General features: G+C 50.4%; 1 protein-coding gene across 2 annotated transcripts in view; it reads left to right on the top strand.

Moving 5' to 3' along the window:
• Positions 1 to 19,540, top strand: part of SLC6A4 (solute carrier family 6 member 4) — a 34,373-nt gene extending 14,833 nt beyond the window's left edge. Inside the window, exons 4-14 of one of the 2 annotated variants that reach the window (XM_063295823.1) lie at positions 296 to 515; positions 1,170 to 1,308; positions 2,247 to 2,381; positions 4,995 to 5,098; positions 6,412 to 6,539; positions 10,165 to 10,277; positions 11,677 to 11,808; positions 12,521 to 12,620; positions 13,758 to 13,858; positions 16,937 to 17,104; positions 17,408 to 19,540. In XM_063295823.1, the coding sequence (XP_063151893.1) occupies positions 296 to 515; positions 1,170 to 1,308; positions 2,247 to 2,381; positions 4,995 to 5,098; positions 6,412 to 6,539; positions 10,165 to 10,277; positions 11,677 to 11,808; positions 12,521 to 12,620; positions 13,758 to 13,858; positions 16,937 to 17,104; positions 17,408 to 17,482 (1,415 nt within the window). In that variant the 3' untranslated portion in view covers positions 17,483 to 19,540. Of the gene's footprint in view, positions 1 to 295; positions 526 to 1,169; positions 1,309 to 2,246; positions 2,382 to 4,994; positions 5,099 to 6,411; positions 6,540 to 10,164; positions 10,278 to 11,676; positions 11,809 to 12,520; positions 12,621 to 13,757; positions 13,859 to 16,936; positions 17,105 to 17,407 lie in introns of both variants that reach the window. The other variant, XM_063295831.1, reaches the window with a different exon arrangement.
• The last annotated feature ends 2,231 nt before the right edge of the window (positions 19,541 to 21,771 follow it).

Raw genomic sequence — 21,771 nt, 5'->3', positions numbered from 1 at the left:
ACCGATCCAGCCCACAAGCCCATTTCCTCCGTCTTTTAGACTATAGAGATTTCAGCAACTGATAAAGAACACATCTCTGGGATCCAATTTTTTAAAATCCGAATTCCTGCCTGAAGCCTCAGGTATTCAGTTCCGTCCCACCTTAAAAAGAAAAACTCCCTAAGACAGAAGCATCCTTGGGGGGTGGGGGGTCAAAAAAGTCAGGATGGGATGGGGTCACCGCCCTGCAACTGGAGCTCACCCACCCCTTTTTCATGGGCATCACAGGTCCGTCCTTGTTTTCCATCCCCTCCAGGAATCGGCTACGCTATCTGCATCATTGCTTTCTACATCGCATCCTACTACAACACCATCATGGCCTGGGCCTTGTATTACCTCGTCTCTTCCTTCAGCAGCGAACTGCCCTGGACCAGTTGCAAAAACTCTTGGAACACCCCCAGCTGCAAGAATTACTTCTCCAACCAAAGCATTGCTTGGACAGCCAATTCCACCTCCCCGGCAGAAGAATTCTATACGTAAGTGCATGTAAGTCGAAAGAGGGACAGTTGGGGAAGGTGGGAAGGAGGCCTGGAGGACGGGGAGAGGAAGGGCCAAGCCCACGGCTTTCTTGGAATGCTTCCTGTGCACCCCCCAAGGGCATGCCCCTGGCCAGATGCCACTTTTCCAAGCCAGTCGGGGGACAAAAGAGGGCTGGACTCCTGCCCCCAGCGAGTTGCCAGAGACCAGTTCCTGCCCTCTGCTTCACATTTGCTCATTTTGGATGTGGCACTCTTGGGGGATGCTGGGTATTCATCCAAGGCCAACATCTGGGTTCTATCCCAAACGAAGAGCCACACCCCAGGCATTTAGCCTGCTTCCCAGCTGCAGAGCCCTCATTCCTGTAGTCAGCGAAAAGCCCTTTGCATTGCTAGCAACACATAATCAACTTGATAAAGGTTTCCTCTGCCGGCTTCCAGGGCTGAAGGCAATTGGGGGCAAGCTGATGCCACCCTAAAGGTCAACTCTAACCCTAGCCGATTGTCATGGGACACGGGAGTTGTCCTCTAAACCTTCCATAGGGCTCCAGGTAGCTTACCTGGCCCTGAACAAATGCCTCCCTCCCCTTTGATGCAACCCCTTTAAGAGTCCGGATGCTGAGCAAGTGGTCCTGTCTTTGCTGTCCCTTTCAGCCGCCACGTTCTTCAGGTGCACCGAGCGAAGGGGCTGGATGATCTTGGAGGAATTAGCTGGCAGCTCACCCTCTGTCTGCTGTTTATCTTCACCATTGTGTACTTTAGCATCTGGAAAGGGATCAAAACATCTGGAAAGGTGATGAGGCTAAAAGGAGAGAAGGAGATTGATTGATGCTGAAGACTGTATCCTGGGGCCAGAAAAAAGATGTCTCTCTCATTTTCTTCCCACGTTTTATTGTGCCGGCCACCCTTTCAGAGTGGGGAGGAAGAAGCTCATGATTCCATCTGGACTCTGAAACCATTCCAGGTTGCAGCCACTTGATCTCTGGGTGGTTCTCCAGTTAGAATTCCGCCCTTTCTTATGGGCCATGCCAGAAAGACCCCTCCCCAGAGGAAAGAGTTGGGGGTAGATTGGATTGGAGGTTGTTTCTGGAGTCTGGGGTGGCAGGACTTGGATGACCCAGTTGGGCACCCAGGTCTGCCTATTGGAGATTGCAGGGGAGGAGGTCTGAGCCCCATGGGACCTGAGCAGCCCCCTGAGCATGGGCTGCCTGGGGAATTCTGGGTGTTGAAATCCACACATCCTAAAGTGGCCAAGGTTGAAAAACACTGCTCTGGGCCTTGGTACCCCTTTGGACTCACCCAAGAGGTCTCTAGCAATTTGCACACTTGGAAGGTGTCCAGTTTAGGTTAGGGATGACGACGGTATGAAGACCAATTCACACGTGGGCCTGGTTTCTTGATGCCGCAGCCTAAGGGCAGGGAATGGGGTAGACCTGAGCCCATGGAAAGCAAAGTGACCCTCCAGATGCGAGCGATTGAACTGAATTTGCCCTCAGCCAAAATTAGTTCCGTTGTTCCATGTCTCCCCAGGACAGCATCACCTTAAATGCTGAAGGGCCTGCAAGCAGGTCTTGTCCTACCGACTGTCAAGGCTGAGGATGTTGCTTCAAGGGGTGGGAGGTCTGCATCCCTCCAGCACATAGGATGGGGCGTCAGCTGCCATTCTTGAGCAAGAGCATTGATTCGTCGGCGACCATCTTCAGCAAACGCCTTCTCAAATTCTTCCCACAGGTCATCTGGGTGACAGCCACCTTCCCATATGTCGTCCTCTTCATCCTCTTGATCCGGGGAGCCACCTTGCCTGGAGCCTGGAAAGGGGTGCTCTACTATCTCCAGCCTGACTGGCAGAAGCTTCTTACGACCCAAGTAAGACCACCGGGGTGCCAACAGGGCCACCGTGACCATTCAGTCAAGCCCAGCCCCTCTTTAACATGCACGTGCCGTACAATGTCCAAACATTAAAGCAAAGGAACTAATAAATGTTAGAATCAACATGCAGCTTGTATTAATCACACTGCTAAAAATCAGAACAAACTGCTAATGATTCAAAGCCAGATTTAAAAAATGGGTCTTCAAGGCTCTCTTGAAGGCATCTAAGGAACATCGCCAGGAAGTGAGAAGCAAGGCCTCCTGAGGAGTGTCAGAAAAATCAAGAGGACAGCTTTGACCACTGCCATCTTGACTTTTTTGACCCCCAAAGACACTCCTGTGAGGAAGTCCCTGCAAGTCCACAAACCCCCGGCCATTCTGGAGTGGCTTTCTGGGCATCCAATTCTGTAATGGCCAGAATTCCCAGCCCCCAGTCCCTCTGGAACAAGGCAGGATCAGGAAGGATGCTCTCTGGCCTAGCGAGACCCACCTCTCCCGAGCCATCTGCTCCTCTGGCTACGTGCCAGTCCCTCCTTTACGCCACAAATGCCTCCCGTACCCTTCCCCTCCAGTTTGGCGAAAAAGAACTTGTTCTTCGAAGGTTCTCTCAAAGGAGATGAGAACGTTGGTAAAATCCTCATCAGCAGAAGGTACTTGTGCTGACCTAGTGATGAAGTGGCCAAGGGTGATGTAAATGTCCAGTCTTCCATTGCACAATCCTCTTTCCATTGCTCTGTAGTGGCCTTTCAACCCCAACTTTCCTGGAGATGATGATGATGATGATTTTTTCAGAGTAGGAAAAGTGCGATGGAAAGACACATAACGTATGACGAACGCATGAGCTGCAGCACTCTCAAACTCTGCCACCTGCATTAAGAAAGTCCCTCTTCAAAACCTCCCCCAAGAGAACTGCAGTGGAAATTCTCGATCACTCTGAAATAAGCAGATCAGAAGTCTCCTTTGCAAGGAAAGAACGCTTTCCAGAAGCTACACAGATTCTGGCCCAGCAGTACTCCCAACCACTGTGTCCCCTTGTAGCGGGGGAGAAAAATCACTTCTCCTTCTGTGGAGCAAGTTGGCAAGTCAGCCAGGGCTAAATCCCGCTCAACTGAGTCTTAGCCTGCAGGAAATCTCTGGGGTGCCGATGCGCCCTTTCCTACGCCTAGTTATAAAAGTCTTGCACAGGGGCGGGGATGGAGAAATCCAAGCACTTTAAGTAATAAATGCAGCAAACAGTAAGATTAGATATTGTAATATTCGCCAGACGGATGCACGATCAGGGAGAGTTCGAGAGGAAATGAAGACACGCTGTTATTTGATAAAACCACGTCTGCAATAAGGCCCAGTTGCCACCCTGAAAGTAATAAAGGGCCTTGCTATTGTACGGAATATCTCCGAAGTGAGGAAAGAGCAGATCGTAATCTGGGTATTGCCGTCTGGCCTTGAGGTTGCCACGTGTCCTGCACCAGCAGAGGTGCGCCCAGGCAGCGCCTGGCTCTGCCCAGGGAGGAGGGAAATGGGGCTGGTTTGTTCCAGAAAGTAAGGATTGAGGAGGGGTTTCTCGGGGACTCTCCATGCAAACTGTTGCGTGCAGCGGTTTCGTCTCCTGGTTTCGAAAAAAATTGCTGTGGAAAAAACACCACACGAGCAAGGGGAAAAGAGGGGAAGGCTGCAAATGCAGGAAGGGGCCTTTGTGTCCATTCCTGGCCAACTGCATAAGGAAATGTTCACCCAGAAGTGCTCTGGATGACCAGCCTGGATAAAGGTCTTAATTATTATTTTTATTTATTTATTCATTTATCTGTCAAATTTATATAGCCACCCATCTCACGAACAAGTGACTCTGGGTGGCATACAACAAAGCTGCTGAATGTCAGCCCAGTATCTGGCTGCTTTCAAACCCAATTTTTAAGAGGAAAAGTGACTGTCATTTAGGAGGACCTGGATGTGGACAGATGTTATGCCTCCTTTCTTATAATACCACCCGTTAGTAGGAGACGAAGGGTCAAGAAAAAGGAAGTTCTTCTTCTTAGAGTGCAACAGACTTTGCAGAAATCCAGGGTGATGGCCCCGGATTGGTTAACAGCTGCAAAGTCTCCTGGGCGGGAGATCTGATGGGTGGTGGCCACTGAGGCTGGATTCACACGATATGCTAAGCCCCAGACCTAGGTTTGTAATGCACGGTGGCTCTGTTCGGGTGCCACGGGAAGCCCAGCCCATGCAAAGGCCGCAGCTGGGCTTTCCAAAAGAGGCTGCCCCCAACTACCCCACCCTGAGCATTGTGCCAACTGGCTATCTGCTGAGGGTGGACTTGGTGGCCCCAGAGCACCCGCTGCTGAGCTTCCTGGCTCTACAGATGTCTGCCTGCAGAGCAGAGGAAGCTTCTCCCACCAGTTGTCGACTCGAACATCTGTTGCACCTTCCCCAGGCCCTGCCCTCCAGATGTGTTGGACGTCAATTCCCAATGGCCCCGAAGGCCAAGCTGAAGGGTCCAGCACATCTGGAAGGCATCAGGTCAGGGAAGCCAAATCTGCAATGTGGTGTTTCAACATTACAGTTCTTTTCGTGGACCGCTTTGCCTGGCTGTGCTTTGATGATTTGCTTTTTTAGGTGTGGGTGGATGCAGCTGCTCAGATCTTCTTCTCCCTTGGACCGGGCTTTGGTGTCCTGCTAGCTTTTGCAAGCTACAACAAGTTTCACAACAACTGCTATCAGTAAGTTCCATTCAGAAGAATGAGATCTGAACCTGCAAGTGGGTTGGCAGAAAACCTCGGGTGCAGGGACCGTGCAGACTTCTTTGGAAAAGCCAGAGAGTGATGTTCCATTTTATGCTACCCTGGGGGAGACATACAGGAAGAGTTTTGCTTTCTTTTTGATTTTTTCAAATTTATTTATATTTCAAATTTTATCACCACCCATCTCATGCAAGAGTGACTCTTTTGGAGCAGAGAGAGTGTGGGAACTCGGGAGTCTTCCTGTAATCGTGATTTTACCACCGAACAGACAAGTAGCAAGATTAACTCAGTGATAGAGAACCTGCTTTTGTGCAGGAGGTCCCACTTCAACCCTGGGTACCCTTGAAAAAAGGTTGCTGCTTGACCCTCGAGAGCGGTGCCTCTGCCAGTCTAGGCTGTGTCACACAGGTGGCACTCAGAAGTACCGAAGGTGACACACAGGCCAAGCTATTGAAATTTTAATTTGTCATAAGCCTTTAAAATTACTATCAGCTATAAGCATAATTTTTTTTTAATCTGTTCAATCATGTCCGATTCTCGGAGACAAGGTTTTTCAGAAGTGGTTTGCCATTGCCTGCTTCCTAGGGCTGAGAGACAGTGACTGGCCCAAGGTCACCCAGCTGGCTTTGTGCTTAAGGCAGGACTAGAACTCATGGCTTCCTGGTTTCTCGCCTTAACCACGGCACCAAACCGGTTCTATAAGCATAACAACTCAAGGTTATTTTAAATGCCCTTCTTGGAAACCCTATCAATATTCCTCCAAAAGGGGATTTTTTATTATGGAGGGAGGCAGGGATGGACAAAGAACTCAGGAGGGGGGCTTGGATCACGCAGCCACAGCTGCCCTCTTGACTTTTCAAACCATCCCCATGAATGCCCCTGGTAGGGTCCAAGTCCTTTAATAAAGGGATCGGTGGGATTTGAAATGTATTTCAAATTTATTCAGGGCCCCGTCCCCAAACGTGACTCTGATTTGGAAGGGGGAAACCCTGAAACCCTGCTGGTCCTCCAGGAGAAGTCTGTCCCGCTGAACAAAAGCTCCTGGGCCTGCAGAGGAGAGGCAACAGGGGGTGACGTACCACCCCAGGCCTTTCCTACCAATGTCGGTCCTTCATTTCATCCCCAGCCCGGCTCACCTGGCAGCTTCCTCAGTTCAACCTCACCTCCCCAGCTAGTCTGGATGGCCCAATGTCCCTTCTGCCCACTTGTTCTTCTCCGGGGAGCAGGAGAGGCCATGGGGGATCAGCCACCAGCCCCCTCTGATCCCAAATGGGTTTGGATTCCCATTTCAGAGATGCCCTCGTGACCAGTGCCGTCAACTGCCTGACGAGTTTCATAGCCGGATTTGTCATCTTCACCGTGCTTGGCTACATGGCGGAGATGAGGAAGGAACCTGTGTCAGAGGTCGCCAAGGATACTGGTAACATCCTCTTTGTTTTATGTCCTTGCAGAGTTTCCTGGGGAAGTCTGTTGGCTGAGAATCTCAAAGCTTGTTCTTTGGAAACTCCCGGGCACCTGGGCATCCCTGCATCTCAGGGTGCAGAGGAAAGTGGCAGAGGAAGAGGTGGATTCAGGAAGCCAAAACTACCTAGGAAGCTTTGGACTTCTTATGCAGAAGGTCCTACAACAGTGTTTCTCAACCTTGGCCACTTGAAGATGGGTGGACTTCAACTCCCAGAAAGCTGGCTGGGGAATTCTGGGAGTTGAAGTCCACCCATCTTCAAGTGGCCAAGGTTGAGAAACACTGTCCTAGGATCATCCATCTCCAACGATCATCCATTCTGTTTGGTTTCCTAGAGAATCTCTTCCAATCAGGCCTGGGCTAGATGGACATCAGGCCTAACCTGCCAGAAATCTCTCTCTCTCTCTCTCTCTCTCTCTCTCTCTCTATCTATCTATCTATCTATCTATCTATCTGTCAAATTGATATGGCTGCCCATCTCACACCAGGTGACTCTGGGTGGTGTACAAGAAAACAAAAGTACTATAAAACCACTTAAATAATGAAACTTAAATAAAAACAAAGACATAAAAATAAAAACAAGATCACAAAAATCAGGATGTTATAGGTGGCGCAGCCAACGCACGGGCTCCCTGCTGCCAGGGGATCTCCAGGCCTGATGAAAAAGCATGTCTTGAGAGCTTTCCGGATGGCCTTAAGGGTTGGGGCCAACCCCACCCTCAGGTGGGGAGATGATGTTCCACAAGGCAGGAGCCATGGCAGAAAAGGCCCATCTCCTGGGTCCCGCCAGATGGGACTCCTTAGCAGGCGGGACCCACAACACGCCTGTCCTGCCAGATCGGATGGGACGGGTAGACGTAACCGGGGAGAGGTGGTCCCTCAGATGACCTGGCCCCATGCCACGAAGGCCTTTACAGGTCATCACCAGCACCTTGAACTGTACCCGGAAGCAGACTGGCAACCAGTGCAGCTCAGGGAGCAGAGGTATGACATGCGTCCTCCTAGGGGCACACATAACTGCCCGCGCGGCTGCATTTTGCACCAGCTGAAGCTTCCAGATACTCTTCAAGGGCAGCCCCACGTAGAGCGCATTGCAGTAGCCCATTCAGGAGGTGCCCAGGGCACGAGTGAATGGGAGCAGAGCCCCCCCCCGATCCAGGAATGGGCACAACTGGCGCACAACACGAAGCTGCGCAAAGGCCCTCCTGGCCACAACAGCCACCTGCTCCTTGAGCAGGAGCCGTGAGTCCAGTGAGTCCAGGAGGAAGCCCAGATTGCGTACCGGGTCTGTCTGGGGCGGTGCCACCCCATCCAGCACCAAAGACGGCATAGTCCCGGAACCGGCAGGCCCCGAAGCCCCTCCGTCTGGCCGGGGCTCAGCCGAGGCCTGTTGTTCCCCGCCCAGACCCTCCCAGCCTCCAGGACATCCAGAGCACTGCTTAATCTGCCAGGGTGGAGATGAATAACTGGGTATCGTCAGCGTACTGATGGTTCCTCACCCCATAGCGACAAATGTTCTCACCCACCGGTTTCATGTAGTTGTTAAATAGGAGCGGAGGGAGCACCGAACCCTGTGGGGCGCCACACAGTAGGGGCCGTGGGTGGGACCTCTCACTTTCGGTCAACACCAACTGGTACCGGCCCCGCAGGAAGGAAGAGAACCGGCCAATAGCGTCCTGCCACTTCCGACCCACAGAGCCGGTCCAGAAGAATACCACGGTCGGTGGTATTGAAAGCCACCCAGAGGTTAAGAACGGCCAGGATGGATGCGCTGCCCCCATCCCGCGTCTGCCGCAGATCATCCAAAAGCATGACCGGTGCCGTCTCTGTCCCATATCCGGGCCTGAATCCTGACTGAAAGGGGTCCAGATAATTTGCTTCATCCAGGGTCCGCTGAAGCTGCCGTGTGACCACTTCTCCACAACCTTCCCTAAAAAAGGGAGGTTGGACACTGGATGGAAGTTGTCCCCGGCAGCCTTAGCCAACCAGGAGGGACATGGGTCTAATGAGGTTCCTGAACTTCCTGGGGAACGTCTTCCAGTGCCAACAGAACTGGGTTCTTCTCAGTATCTGTAGGATGGGAGATCCTAACAAGCAGCTTGACCACTTTGTCAACGGACAGAGGTCTGCAAAAGGCCGCTAAGAAGGACATCAGCAGAGAGCTGTTCTGTTTTGAGTGTGTATTCTGTGTGTGGAGGCAGTGGTGAACAGGAGAGATGGGTTCAAACCCAGCATCTAGCAAAGTTGCTGAGCTCTCAGCAAAGTGATGAGACAGGCGTCTGGGCGGAAAGGGTGGCCATCTTTAAGCTTCAGCATCTTCAAGGCAACCTTGAGCAACCTTCAGTCTGGAATGATGTAGGCAGAAAAATTATACCCCTGCCCACCCTTTCCCAAATACTGGCTTTGCTGTACAGAAACTCTGGGAATTGTCAATGAAATTGTCCGGGGGGTATCTTAGAACCTAGGAAATGCCTTCTGGGGTCAGCTTCAAGCCAGCATGCTGTTTCCAGATCTCAGTCTCCGGCATCTGCAAGGGATCTTTTGTCCCTAAACACTTGATTGAGCTTCTCCTTGAAGGGGCTGGGGCTGGCAGAAGGCTGAAGATTGTCAACATTAAATCACTGCTCTTCATTTTATGGGACCATCCCAACCCAGCCCTCATCTTGATTCACAAGGTCCAAGGCTAGCTTGCAGCCACGGCCTCCTTGCAGGCGCCTGTAAGGCCATCCTTCCAAACAGCTTGGCCATGAGCATGTTGTGGCTGGCGACTGTGCAACCCCTGGCCACGCCAGCCACCTTCACTGGTCACAGCTGCTGCATCACACCAGCCTGTTCCTTCAATGGGGCTGGCATGACAGAGTATTTGGAAACTTCTGCTGGTCCAAAATGCGTCAGCTAGGCTTTCAACCACAGCCAGTTTAGATTTTATTGTATTTTATTGTTTATTGTAGCTTGATGATGTCATCTACCCTGGGAATTTGGTCAAGGGTGGGGTGTCTAAAATAAACTAAAAATAATAATAAAAATTGAGGAATATGCGGCTGTATTGTAGTGATTGCTGTACCAGAGCCTGGTCGGTACTGGGAATAATTTAAAATGCTGGCTTTTCATTTTAAAGCGTGAAACAAATTAAAACTCGGTTATTCGTAGAACAGTCTCCTGTTACAAGATTCTTTCCTGGCCAGGCATCCTAGGCTGGGTGCTGAAACCCACCAGTCCAAGGATGGATCACCTCCATTTACTCCCTCCCTCCTTCCTACCTTCCCTCCCTCCCTCCCTCCCCTTCCCCTTCCCCTTCCCCTTCCCCTCCCTCCCTTCCTCTTTTCCTTCTTCTTTTCCTTCCCTCCCTCCCTCCCTCCCTGCGGTGAATCAGCAGATGGCACTTTCGCCTGATGTCCTCCAGACAGGTTATAATTCCCATCATCCACCACCAGATCCAGAGGGAAGCAGTAATTACTTCGAGCATCTTGCTCTGCCTTGGAAGGGCAAGACAGAAATGGATACTGGAGGATGGGGGAGGAGAAGGTGGGGGGCCGTTCTCGAAGGCTGGCATGACCCCTTTCTCTCTCTGATTATTTCACAGGGCCGAGCCTGCTTTTCATCACCTACGCAGAGGCCATCGCAAACATGCCTGCCTCCACCTTCTTTGCCATCATTTTCTTCCTGATGCTGATCACCCTTGGGCTGGACAGCACGGTGAGCAGAGGAGGGTCAGGGTACAGAGTGAGGAAGATGACCTTAGCAGGCAGAGGTAGGCCAAAGCGGAAGGGGAAGAACCTATCGTAAGTCCAAAACCAGCAGAAACTAAGCAGACACCTCCCTAATTCCCATGAGTATGGGGGGGGGGGGAGTAAAGGACAGTCAGACTTGTGTGCTTCTGTCCCTACTGTATAGCCAATATTAATAAAAGTAGCTTTAGCCAGGTTTGTTTCTTGATCTGATCAGCTAGTGGGGCTAACAGTCAGGGCAAAGGTGGGCAAGGGTGGCAGATGGCAGGATCTTTCCACATTCAGCCAAAACTAACCCAGAGGTGGTCTCCTGGGAGAAATTCTCTTGGCCCGCGTGCTGGCTCTCTCTCTTCTGCGAAGACACTTGGTCGAGAAGTTGCATCTGTCTGCAGAATCTGACTGCAGCCTCGGAGGGCTAGACGGTGTACGAGGGGGCTAACGAAAGCACAGGTGCCCAGGAAGGGGGTTCATGCTTTGCCTGGGTGGGTTGCTGGGTTCGTGGGATGTCCCTGCTTCCACTTCATTCTGCGTGGGCCTTGGTCTGGTTCGGGACACTACATTGTAAGGAAGATTCTGGCGAACCATGGTGTTTCCCGCTCCAAAGGCAGGGGATTATGGACCTAAGCTGTGCCAGGGGACATTCGGAATGAAAGCGCGAGAATAAGAACAGCTGGAAAGTGGAGCCAACGACCCAAAGGGATGGAGGGGCTCCTTCACTGGATGGGTTCAAGCGTACAATGCTGCACAAGTAGGCTTTGACTTACAACCACAATCGGGACCAGAATTTCTGTCGTAAGTCATTGCAGTTATAAGTTGAGTCACCTTGTGACCAGACCTGATTTTATGACCATTTTTATGGTGGCTGTAAAGCAAATCACTGCGGTCATCCAGTTTCCCCAATGGGCATTTTTTGATGGAAAACGGCAAAAAAATCACATGATCACAGAAAGCTGCAACCAGTCATAAATGAGAGCCGGTTGCCAAACGCCCAAAATGTGACAGCAGGGTGGTGATGCGATGTTTTGCGATGCTCAGAAGTGCTTTACAAAGCACCCATTCCATAGGCCTTCGTAACTTCGGACCATCGTTAAATGAATGGTCGTAAGTAGAGGACTGCCTGTAATCTGTATTTCTGCACTGAGCATGGGGTGGGACTGGATGGCCTCAAAGGGAGCCTCTGATCCTAGGAATTTGAGTTCCAAGAACTGCATAGCCAGGCCTTACCCTGACCATTTGCAGGCCTTTCAAACCCAACAATTGGTCCGTGTTCAAGGTGAAAGTGTGACCTCACTCTGATTCTTTGAGGGAGCGCAATTTGGGGAAGGGGGCACCTTCCTTTCCTTGACCTCTCTGTGTGCTTTTCCCAGTTCGCAGGCCTGGAGGGGGTCATCACCGGCGTGCTGGATGAGTTCCCGCACATCTGGGGCCAGCGACGGGAATGGTTTGTGCTGATTTTCATCATGATGTGTTTCATGGGCTCTTTGTCAACGCTGACCTTTGTAAGTAGCTAATTGGCCACTTGAGGGGATGGGAGGGGGCCGATCCGCAGTCCCTTGGGAAAGGGGGTCCTCGTGCTGCCAGCTGCTGCGGGCCAGCCCATGGTTTAACTGTGAGATCTATCACAAAGCAGAGCTGAGTGGCTTCTCACACCACTCTAAGCCATAAACCATGGTTGAAAAGTCATGGTGGCTGAGTTCACTCGTTACGCTGAACTACAGAAACTGGCTCGTGGCTCAGTGTGCTGGGGAACTCAGCCATGGCCTTTGAGCATGGTGTTCTCCAGACATTCAAATCCACAGCTTTGAGGTTTATTTTATTATTTTATTAAATTTTATTATTATTAAATTAAATTAAATTTTGTTTTGTTTTGTTTTGCTTTGTTTTATTATTTTATTATTTTATTTTTAATTTATTATTGGAATACGGTTGTGCTGGTTCCCATCAGTTTTGGCCTGGCACAGAGCCCAGGAGGGCAGTAGGCTTCGTTTCTATTCCTCCCTGGTGCCACCTACAGATACCATGGGGGTCTCCTTCCTGTGCCCACAGCTTTAGTTCTGGGAACATTAAATTAAAAAAAAATATCAGATTTTGGGATAGATACTGCATTTCTCCCTCCTGAGTTTGAATGAGCTGCACCCCCCCCCCCACCCGTATTGCTTCTGGGAAACAGAGGCACCCTTTCATTCTCCAAACGCTTCTTCTTCCTCCCAGGGAGGCGCATACGTGGTGAAACTCTTTGAAGAATACGCAACGGGGCCGGCCGTGATAGCTGTGGTGTTTCTGGAGTCCATTGCGGTGGCCTGGTTCTATGGTGAGCTCCCACATGCACGTTGCTTGGGGGGGAAGGCCAGTTAGAAAGGATGCCTTCTTCCTTGGGGGGCAATCGATGGGTTGCAGGGCTCCAGTGGCCAGCACAGAAGGTGCCCATGAGCCTGGGAAGCGGCCAGGGCAGTGGTGGGTCTCCATGAGGACGTGCCATGGAGATTGCTGGTGAAGAGGAGGGGGGGCCCCTCCAGGGGGAAAAGCGCCCGCGCGGTCTTGCATCTTTTGGGCTCCCAGCCAAGAAGGTCAGAAAAATCCCACCTTAGGTTTCTAGGGTTTATCTGGAAGAGCTTGCTGGGGCCTTTCGGTTTAGCGGGATTCTGTCTAGTAGAGCAGACAGTAAACACGAGAGCTTCAGCTTCCTGTCTCGGCGTGGTTCTTCGCTCTCTATCCTAACAGGATGTGAACCTTATTAGGTTCCTACATCTAGAAGCCCACTTCCTCTGGCCCCTTATTTTATTTTATTATTTTATTTTTTATTTTATTTTATTTTATTTTATTTTATTTTATTTTATTTTATTTTATTATTTTATTTTATTTTATTTTATTTTATTTTATTTTATTTTATTTTATTTTATTTTATTTTATTTTATTTTATTTTATATTTTATCAAAGGACATAGCAGTTTGGTGTTCATGCTGTTTTCCTTGCTGGGAAGTCCTTGTGAGGTCCAGCAGCCAGATGTGTGGACTATTTAGCCGTGACAAGCCACGTTGCCCGGGGTGCACCACGAGGGGCTAGTCTACATTGCACCGAGTTGGGCTGAGAGAGTGACAGGCCCAAGGGCACCCAGCCGGCTTTCCTGCCTAAGGCGGGACTTGAGCTCACAGCCTCCTGGTTTCTAGCCCAGAACCCTGACCTTAACTTAGCCCCTTTTTATGATCTTCTTGCAGAGGGCAGCAATTCTGCAGGCGCCCAGGTTGATTTTTGCCACGTCCCTCTTAATTGCAGCCCCTGAGGTTCAAGCCACAGAGACCGTTGGGCTAGGAAGAAGGGCCACGGGGCGGTGAAGTTCCTTTGCTCCTCAGGGACTGGGCTGGCACGACCCAAACCCATCTTTTGTGTGCTCATCAACTGCTGGCACTGATCTGCCATGGCCAGTAATTCCTTTGATGTGCTTCTGCAGGCGTCACCCAATTTTGCAGCGATGTGAAAGAGATGCTTGGATTCAGCCCCGGCTGGTTCTGGAGAATCTGCTGGGTGGCCATCAGCCCGGTCTTCATCCTGGTGAGTTGCTTGTCCAGCCTCTGCAAGTTGGAAGGGTCCCCCTCCACCATCTCCTCTAGCAGACAGGCCTTCCGTATTGGCTTTGCTGACCAATTTTGGCAGCCGAGCGTCAAAGAACCAGAATAACTATTTCCCCACCCCACCAAGAGGCTCCCGGGCTTTGCCCAGACATCCCTCAACGTGCTGCGGAACAAGCAGTTTTTAACCGTTCTGAGAGTTTCCAGTTGCAACCCTGAGAGAAGCGGAGAACAGGGTGGTCCAGGGAGCAACATGAGAAAGGGCAAATGTCTTAGCACGTCCCGACAGAGGCCTTTGGACCTCGTCCCATCACTCAGACCTTTCAGGGGCCTCCGGAAGCTACGGCCAAGAGTCAAGACGGTCGCTGATGGAAGCTCCACCTGTTTTTACATGAAACACACACGACAAGGTGAAGCTTCCTTCCCACCCCTGTGGCCGCCATCCTGACTTTTCTTGACATGTCCTGCAGACCCCTTGCCACTTCTGCCTTCTCTTTGCAGCAATATATTGTTCTTAAATTTTACTTCTAAAAGGTGAAGCGAGGGGGAGAAATGTCCGTGTGGCTGGTTTGATGGAGCTGTTCCTAGCTCTGCTAAACAAAGGCTTAATTCCCTGTTCCAAAATTAGCTTCTTCTGACTTTTTATGGGCCGTCAACATTAAGCGTTGGACAGGAGAGGTGTAAGGATTATGGATGGCAAACACTTTCGAGGTCTGTCTGGCGATGCGAAAACAACCTTGCTCGCGTGATTGATGGCTGTTTAGCAAAATGTAATTTTATTACCAAGAATAAAAGGGGTAAACAATCACGTGTAATCATGTCAACCCTTTATATAGTAACACACACACACGCTCTTTCTTGCTCGCCCACGCAAGCTTTTTATGAACCTGAAAAAAATGAAATAAGAAGCAGTAATCGGGTGCCCTGGTTACTTGGCTGCTGAGGACAGTCCAAACAGGAACATGAGAGGTTTTTGTGGGTTGCCATGGATGTTGCAATCTAATTTTTAATTTCTGGGGCGTTGAGGTTAGGCCAGGAGTAAATCGGTGGACTCTACAATCTCCCCTTCCTGATGTTCAGCTGTTTGCTTTTTCTTTCTGCTGATGAACAGATGAGTGAATGGAGAACCTGCAAAAGTGGAGGGTTACTTATTCCTTCAATTTACTAGAATGCTTTCAGGACAGAGGGCTTCCTTTGCAAACCATGTTTAGATACAACCAACCACCTGGTTGCAACAGCTAAAACCAGCCTGTTAAACAGAATGCAGCTGATAACAAAGATGCTTTTTAAAAGCGCACGCAGTTTGCAAGAGGAAGGGAGTTCCAGGGGAATTAGGATGATCTCCCTAGGGTTCCCCAGCTAGACGGAGTTTGATGGTGAGGATGAGCTGCTGAAGATCAGGCCAGTCCTTATAGGTGAGCCCAGCCCTCTGGGAAGCCAGCCAAGGGAAGAAAAGCTGGGATGGATCTACAGAAGGTGGCATCATCTAGGGTCACCCAGGCCTCTCTAAACCTGCCATCCTGTTGGTGGAAAAAAGTCCCTTTACAGGTAGTCCTTGCTTAAAGACCACAATCGAGACCGGAATTTTGGTTGCTAAGCGGAGCGGTCATTAAGCGAGTCTGACCTGATTTTACAACCTTTTTGCAGTGGTTGTTAAGCGAATCACCACAGCCATTAAGCAAACCATGTGGTTGTTAAGCGAATCACATGGTTCCCCATTGATTTTGCTTGCCAGAAGTTAGCCGGGAAGGTAGAAAATAGTGATCACGTGACCACGTGATGCTGCAACGGTCATAAATGCGAACCGGTTGCCAAGTGCCGAAATCGTGAACACATGACCGTGGGGATGCTCCAACGGTTGTATGTGTAAGCACCGGTTGTAAGTTGGTTTTTTCAGCACCGTTGAGCGTCTGTGTTGTTTTGTTGTTTATTCGTTTAGTCGCTTCCGACTCTTCGTGACTTCATGGACCAGCCCACGCCAGAGCTTCCTGTCGGTCGTCAACACCCCCAGCTCCCCCAGGGACGAGTCCGTCACCTCTAGAATATCATCCATCCATCTTGCCCTTGGTCGGCCCCTCTTCCTTTTGCCCTCCACTCTCCCTAGCATCAGCATCTTCTCCAGGGTGTCCTGTCTTCTCATTATGTGGCCAAAGTACTTCAGTTTTGCCTTGAATATCATTCCCTCAAGTGAGCAGTCTGGCTTTATTTCCTGGAGGATGGACTGGTTGGATCTTCTTGCAGTCCAAGGCACTCTCAGAATTTTCCTCCAACACCACAGTTCAAAAGCATCGATCTTCCTTCGCTCAGCCTTCCTTATGGTCCAGCTCTCGCAGCCATATGTTACTACAGGGAACACCATTGCTTTAACTATGCGGGCCTTTGTTGTCAGTGTGATGTCTCTGCTCTTAACTATTTTATCGAGATTTGTCATTGCTCTTCTCCCAAGGATTAAGCGTCTTCTGATTTCCTGACTGCAGTCAGCATCTGCAGTAATCTTTGCACCTAGGAATACAAAGTCTTTCACTGCTTCTACATTTTCTCCCTCTATTTGCCAGTTATCAATCAAGCTGGTTGCCATAATCTTGGTTTTTTTGAGGTTTAGCTGCAAACCAGCTTTTGCACTTTCTTCTTTCACCTTCATCATAAGGCTCCTCAATTCCTCTTCGCTTTCAGCCATCAAAGTGGTATCATCTGCATATCTGAGATTGTTAATGTTTCTTCCAGAGATTTTAACTCCAGCCTTGGATTCCTCAAGGCCAGCTTGTCGCATGATGTGTTCTGCATACAAGTTGAATAGGTAGGGTGATTAAGTGAGGACTACCTGTAGTTTGCATTCTCCTCCTCGGCCTGCTGCTCTGATGGGCTGCCTTCTTGCTTAGATCCAACCGTCCAGCTAGGTGCTGGGCTGCTCCCCAGCTTGTCTCCTTTTGTGACCTAGCACCTGCCTGACAGGCTAGGTCTGCCCCCTTGCGAGAGGTCCAGGCTGGCAGCCTGATGGTGGGGCTCAAGCTTTGCTCCTCGGCCTCAGTTCCCACAGCTAAGACATTTGGGTCTTCTCCAGTTTATCATTTGCAGCTTCGTAGCCAGCTCTCCGGACATCCGCCTCTTCGACTACAGCTACCCGTATTGGACCGTGGTGCTTGGCTACTGTATCGGGACATCATCCTTCATCTGCATTCCTGCCTACATGATTTACCGGTTGGCAAGGACTCCAGGGACGCTGAAAGAGGTAGGCCGGCTTGGGGGTGGGGGACCAGGTGGAGGCATTGCAGGAGGAAGGCAGAGATGGGGCCAGGGCTGGTCCATCAACTGAGGAAGCTCCCTGTGATGGATTTCTCAAACTTGGCCACCTTAAAATGGGTGGACTTCAACTCCCAGAATTCCCCAACCAGGTGACACCTCTCTCTCGGAAGGGCCCCGGTGCCTCAGTTCAGTGGGGAGGAACTTGGGGTTCCCCTCTCCCCCACTCTGTGGTCCCTCTGCAGCCAGCAATGGGTGCTCCCTCACAGCTGTTCCACCATCTCCCCCACAGCGCCTCCTGAAGAGCATCACTCCAGAAACGGCAACGGAGATTCCCTTCGGTGACATCCGTATGAACGCCGCTTAGGTCGCCCCCGTGCTTGGGGCCGATGGGAGAGGCGAGGAAGAGGGCCGATCCCTGCCTCCTGCTGCTCTCAGCCCTTGTCCAAAGATGGGAATGTCCACCGGGGAGCGTGCTTGGGGACGGAGGCGGGTGAAGATCTCCAAGCGTTTCGGGAACAGATGGGCCGGGGCCCCTGGCCCGGGACTCTTTCGAATGCACGTGACTTTGCTTTGGACACTTGAGTGCAAGTGAATGCTCACCGCCCTCCTCCCCAGACCTGGATCTGTCCGAACGCATGCATGGTTTCACTCGGCCTCCATTGGGCGTCTGTTGCGAGTTAGGATTGTGTTAGATCCATCTATCTGTGCAAGCGTCCCCGTCCGTTCTCAGTGTGACCCTCTGTGATAGACCCCTGTCGTATTTGCTGCAAAGGATCTCAGTATTTTTCACCAAGGTGGGAAAAAAAACACAAAACAAAAGCAGGAACAATTTATTCCAGTTTGCTGATCACTGTCTTACCTTAGTAACCCTAGCAAGCAGCTGGCCCAAACCCTCCGAGAGAGAGGTCATGGCAGGCTCTGTGCAACTTGCCCAAGATCGCTGGAAGGCAAGGAACGGAAGTTCTGGATGCTCCTGCTGGGGGAAAAACATTCCTTGCAGCTGGAAAACTAGCCTGTCTGAGGAGCTCGAAGGAGAAAAACGCTCCTTTGACAAAACAGTCCGTGTGCATGAATTGTTTGGGGTGGTTTCCCTTAATGGAGGGGGCATTTATCCCTGCCCGTCTGAAACCAATTCAGTCCAGCAAGGCTGTCCCAGGTGGTCCTCCTAAACCTGGGCTTTAGGCAGCCTCTAACTTAGCTGGGTTAGAGCATCATCCGGGTGCCACCTCTTAAGATCAGCTGCCCGCTCAGCATCTCCCACCCCACCCCACCCCACCCAAAGGAGGTCAGGGGACAGCAAGTGGTCAGCGGGTGTGGCAAGATGCCCTCTCCCGCCTGGATGTATTTTCACCTGCCCACAAAATGCAGACTCCAGGGATAAACAAGAGCAACCTCCTTGGATTTGGAACCCAAACAGTACATGCGCTACGCCGATGATCCAGCACCAAGCCAGCATTGTTGGAATAGTAATAATAATAATAATAATAATCCTGAGGCCAATTCCCCTGCAGTGAAGCTGCAGCAGAGGGAAGGGCAAAGATTCCTCTCCTCCCCACTGAGTGTGCAAGTGTGTGTCTGCTCACTCCATTTCATTGCCAATCTAAATTTCATAGCAGCTGCTACAGCACGAGATCCTATTTGCAGGAAGCTGGCAGTGAAGTTTCCTCCTTGTGAAACAGACACTACTTGCTTTTTTAAAGATGGTTCACCTATAAGCTGGTGGAACCACATGGTAGGTGTAGGTGTGTGTGTGTGTGTGTGTGTGTGTGTGTGTGTACACACTAGTACTCCAAACAAGTTGTGAAACCACTCAGTCAACTGGGCTATATTAAAGCAATCTAACACAGTGTTTCTCAACCTTGGCAACTTTAAGCTGTATGGACTTCAACTCCCAGAATTCCCAGCCAGCCATGGAATTCTGGGAGTTGAAGTCCATACAGCCTAAAGTTGCCAAGGCTGAGAAACACTGATCTAACACATACAAAACTGTGAACAGAATTTATTATGCCCTTGGACAGGCACCATTTGGAACATCCCCATCTGTGGAATCATTAAACGTGTCAAAGAAAACAGCCTTAAAACAAATGGTTGGTTGAGTCGCAGAGCCTGTTTCTTCTGCGCGTGCCCCGGGGCTGGTGGGACCTCCGCAGGACCGTTTGTGTCCTTGTCGAGGCAAAGGCCCCCCATTCTGTGCGAACCTGGAACTTGTGCGTTATCATTTTTGTATGGAGAAATTAAAACTGGAGTTTTATTTTACCAAACTAAGTATTCCTAAATTGTGCAACATGGCACCTGTATTATCTTACGTTGCTGCTTTTCTTGAATGTCCCGAGACGGAGAATATGTCCCTAGCATGTGCCCTTGCAGCGTAAAGTGTTGTGGTAATAAATTTAGTATTATAATAAAATGGAAGTTGTACCCCCCTTTCTGGTGAGAAATAATTGACTAAAATTAAGGGTAAAGGACTTCTGGATCAAGAGACAGCGGACTTTAATCTGGGGCTTTTGGACTACCAAGGGCCTCTTGGACGTGGCCACGTGGGCTGGAGCCTGGTTTACACACTTGGAGAGGTCTCTTCCCGGGGTCCTCAGGGCCTGCCACGCTGGGCAGAGTCACAGAAGCTGGAAAGAGGTCTTTCTGATCCTCCCCAGACCACCCCAGTGTGGAGACCACGGCATGAGGCCACTAAGCACAGCAGAGTGAGACTGAATTTGCCCATCACAGAATGCTGGCGGTGCTGGCTGTCTCCCACACCCCGGGTTAAGTGTGTCCCTTAACACTTCCGTTTTGTGAGATCCACTCAAGGAGGCAGAGTAGAAGCACGCACCGGTGGATTCTCCTCCCGCTGGTGGCTACTTCCAGGTCCCCTGTGGCTCAATTCCTGCCTGGGTCTCAATCCAGAATCCCGTTTCCTTACTAAAATCCCAATGGATGTGCCGCCACAGGGAACCTCGAGCACAGAACCACCACTTTGTGAGACACGGCTGTAGAAAACGAAATCCTACGGCCGGAAGGCCAGGTAGATGACTAACTTGTCTCCGAATTTAAGTATTATGGATAAAATGTCTTTCAAGCTAAGCTTGGCTCCTGGTGACCCCACAGACACCTCCATGAAGTTGGAGACGTGGTTGCTCCTTGCTGTTTCTTGGATGCTGGTTCGCCTTCCGGCCCTGGGACTCCCAGGTCACCTCCCATCCAATTACGAACCAGGTCGGACTCTGCTTAGCTTCTGAGCCCAAACAAGATTGGCCGGGAGCTTAAGCTGGTTTGGGGCATTTGAAATGTTAGGTACCACACACTCCCCTGCTTGCTCCGTTCCTGCAGAGAATCACAGAGAGGACCTTGGAAGAGGAATGTCACGGCTAGCCAAGGATGACTTAAGCAGGAAAAAGAGGAGAGGTTTAGAAACTTAAAGGGGCTCCACTGGAGTTCTCTTTGGTATAAGAGGGAAAATGTGGCTGGGCTTTCAAGAATGATGTTAGCCCTTCAAGGTAGGCCAGATCAGGCAACAGACTCCAGGAAATAACGGAATCTACTTTATTGATCTAGGCCAATGTTTCTCAACCTTAGCAACTTTAAGACGTGCAGACTTCAACTCCCAGAATTCCCCAGCCAGCATGATCTAGGCTGTAACAAAAGAACCTTGAAACCCTGAGAAAGTCTTGCCTCCCTCCTTCTGATACCAGAGAGAGCCAAGATGAGTTTTTTTCTTTTTCTGCCTTTCCTTTCTCTTTTCTTTTCCTTCCTTCCTTTCTTTCTCTTTCCCTCCCTCCCTCCCTCCCTCCCTCCCTTTCTTTCCAATGTTCTCTTCCTGCTTGGGCTTAGCTCATTCCTTTCCTCTCTGTGATTCTCCCTGTGATACCTGGAAGGTCCATAGTAGGGAAAAATGTGACAGCAAAGCAAGAGAAGTCAGGAAGTCTTTTAATACCTTATCTGGCCAGACAGGGATGGTCAAGTCACTGGCTGATGTCAGCCACCATCGGCATTCTTTGCCTTCTGCCTGCAGTGGCATCATGCCCCCCTCCCCTCCACGTGCACAGCTCTTACAGCCGCTTTACAGCCACCCAAGATTGCTCGCAAGAGGTACAAAGAACAACAGAAGAGCGGGTTGGATTTAACACCCTCTTGCCTGGAAACTAAGCAGTGGTTATATTTTGTACGGCCAATAAATTCTGGCCAAGTTTGCTGCTCCACGAGGCGATGACGTTATTAAGAGAGCTAAGCGACGTTCCTTGATGATCCAAGATTAGGCAGAGGTTTCTACTGAAATAACGAGTGGTCGGCGAAACCATTTCCTTCCTGACTTCCTCAGACAGACACTCCTAAGTTTCCAGCCATAAAACAGTTAAGCAGTCTTAAGCAACAAGATCTCCTATTCCAAGCAGTCTCTTTGGCTGTAGGACCCTTGTCCGTCTCCGCTTTATGAAGAAATGAGCAATTCGAAGCAGAAGATGTGGGGAAAGCCTCTTGGTGTCTCAGAGTTTAGAAACCAGCGAGGGGCACTTCCCTCAAATCCGGCAGAATGGGACGCGGTGATCCCCTGAAAACTCTGTAAGGCCACCCGTCCCGTGCCCGAAGCAACAGGAAAGCCTCTATTTCTGGAGTTGGCAAAGATGGTCACCACTGTCTCCATAGTGACCAGAAAATACAAGG

This window comes from Candoia aspera, chromosome 1 (genome assembly GCF_035149785.1).
Source record: "Candoia aspera isolate rCanAsp1 chromosome 1, rCanAsp1.hap2, whole genome shotgun sequence".
Taxonomy (NCBI): domain Eukaryota; kingdom Metazoa; phylum Chordata; class Lepidosauria; order Squamata; family Boidae; genus Candoia; species Candoia aspera.
The sequence above is the reverse complement of the archived record's forward strand: the minus strand, read 5'-3'. Positions and strand labels throughout refer to the sequence as shown.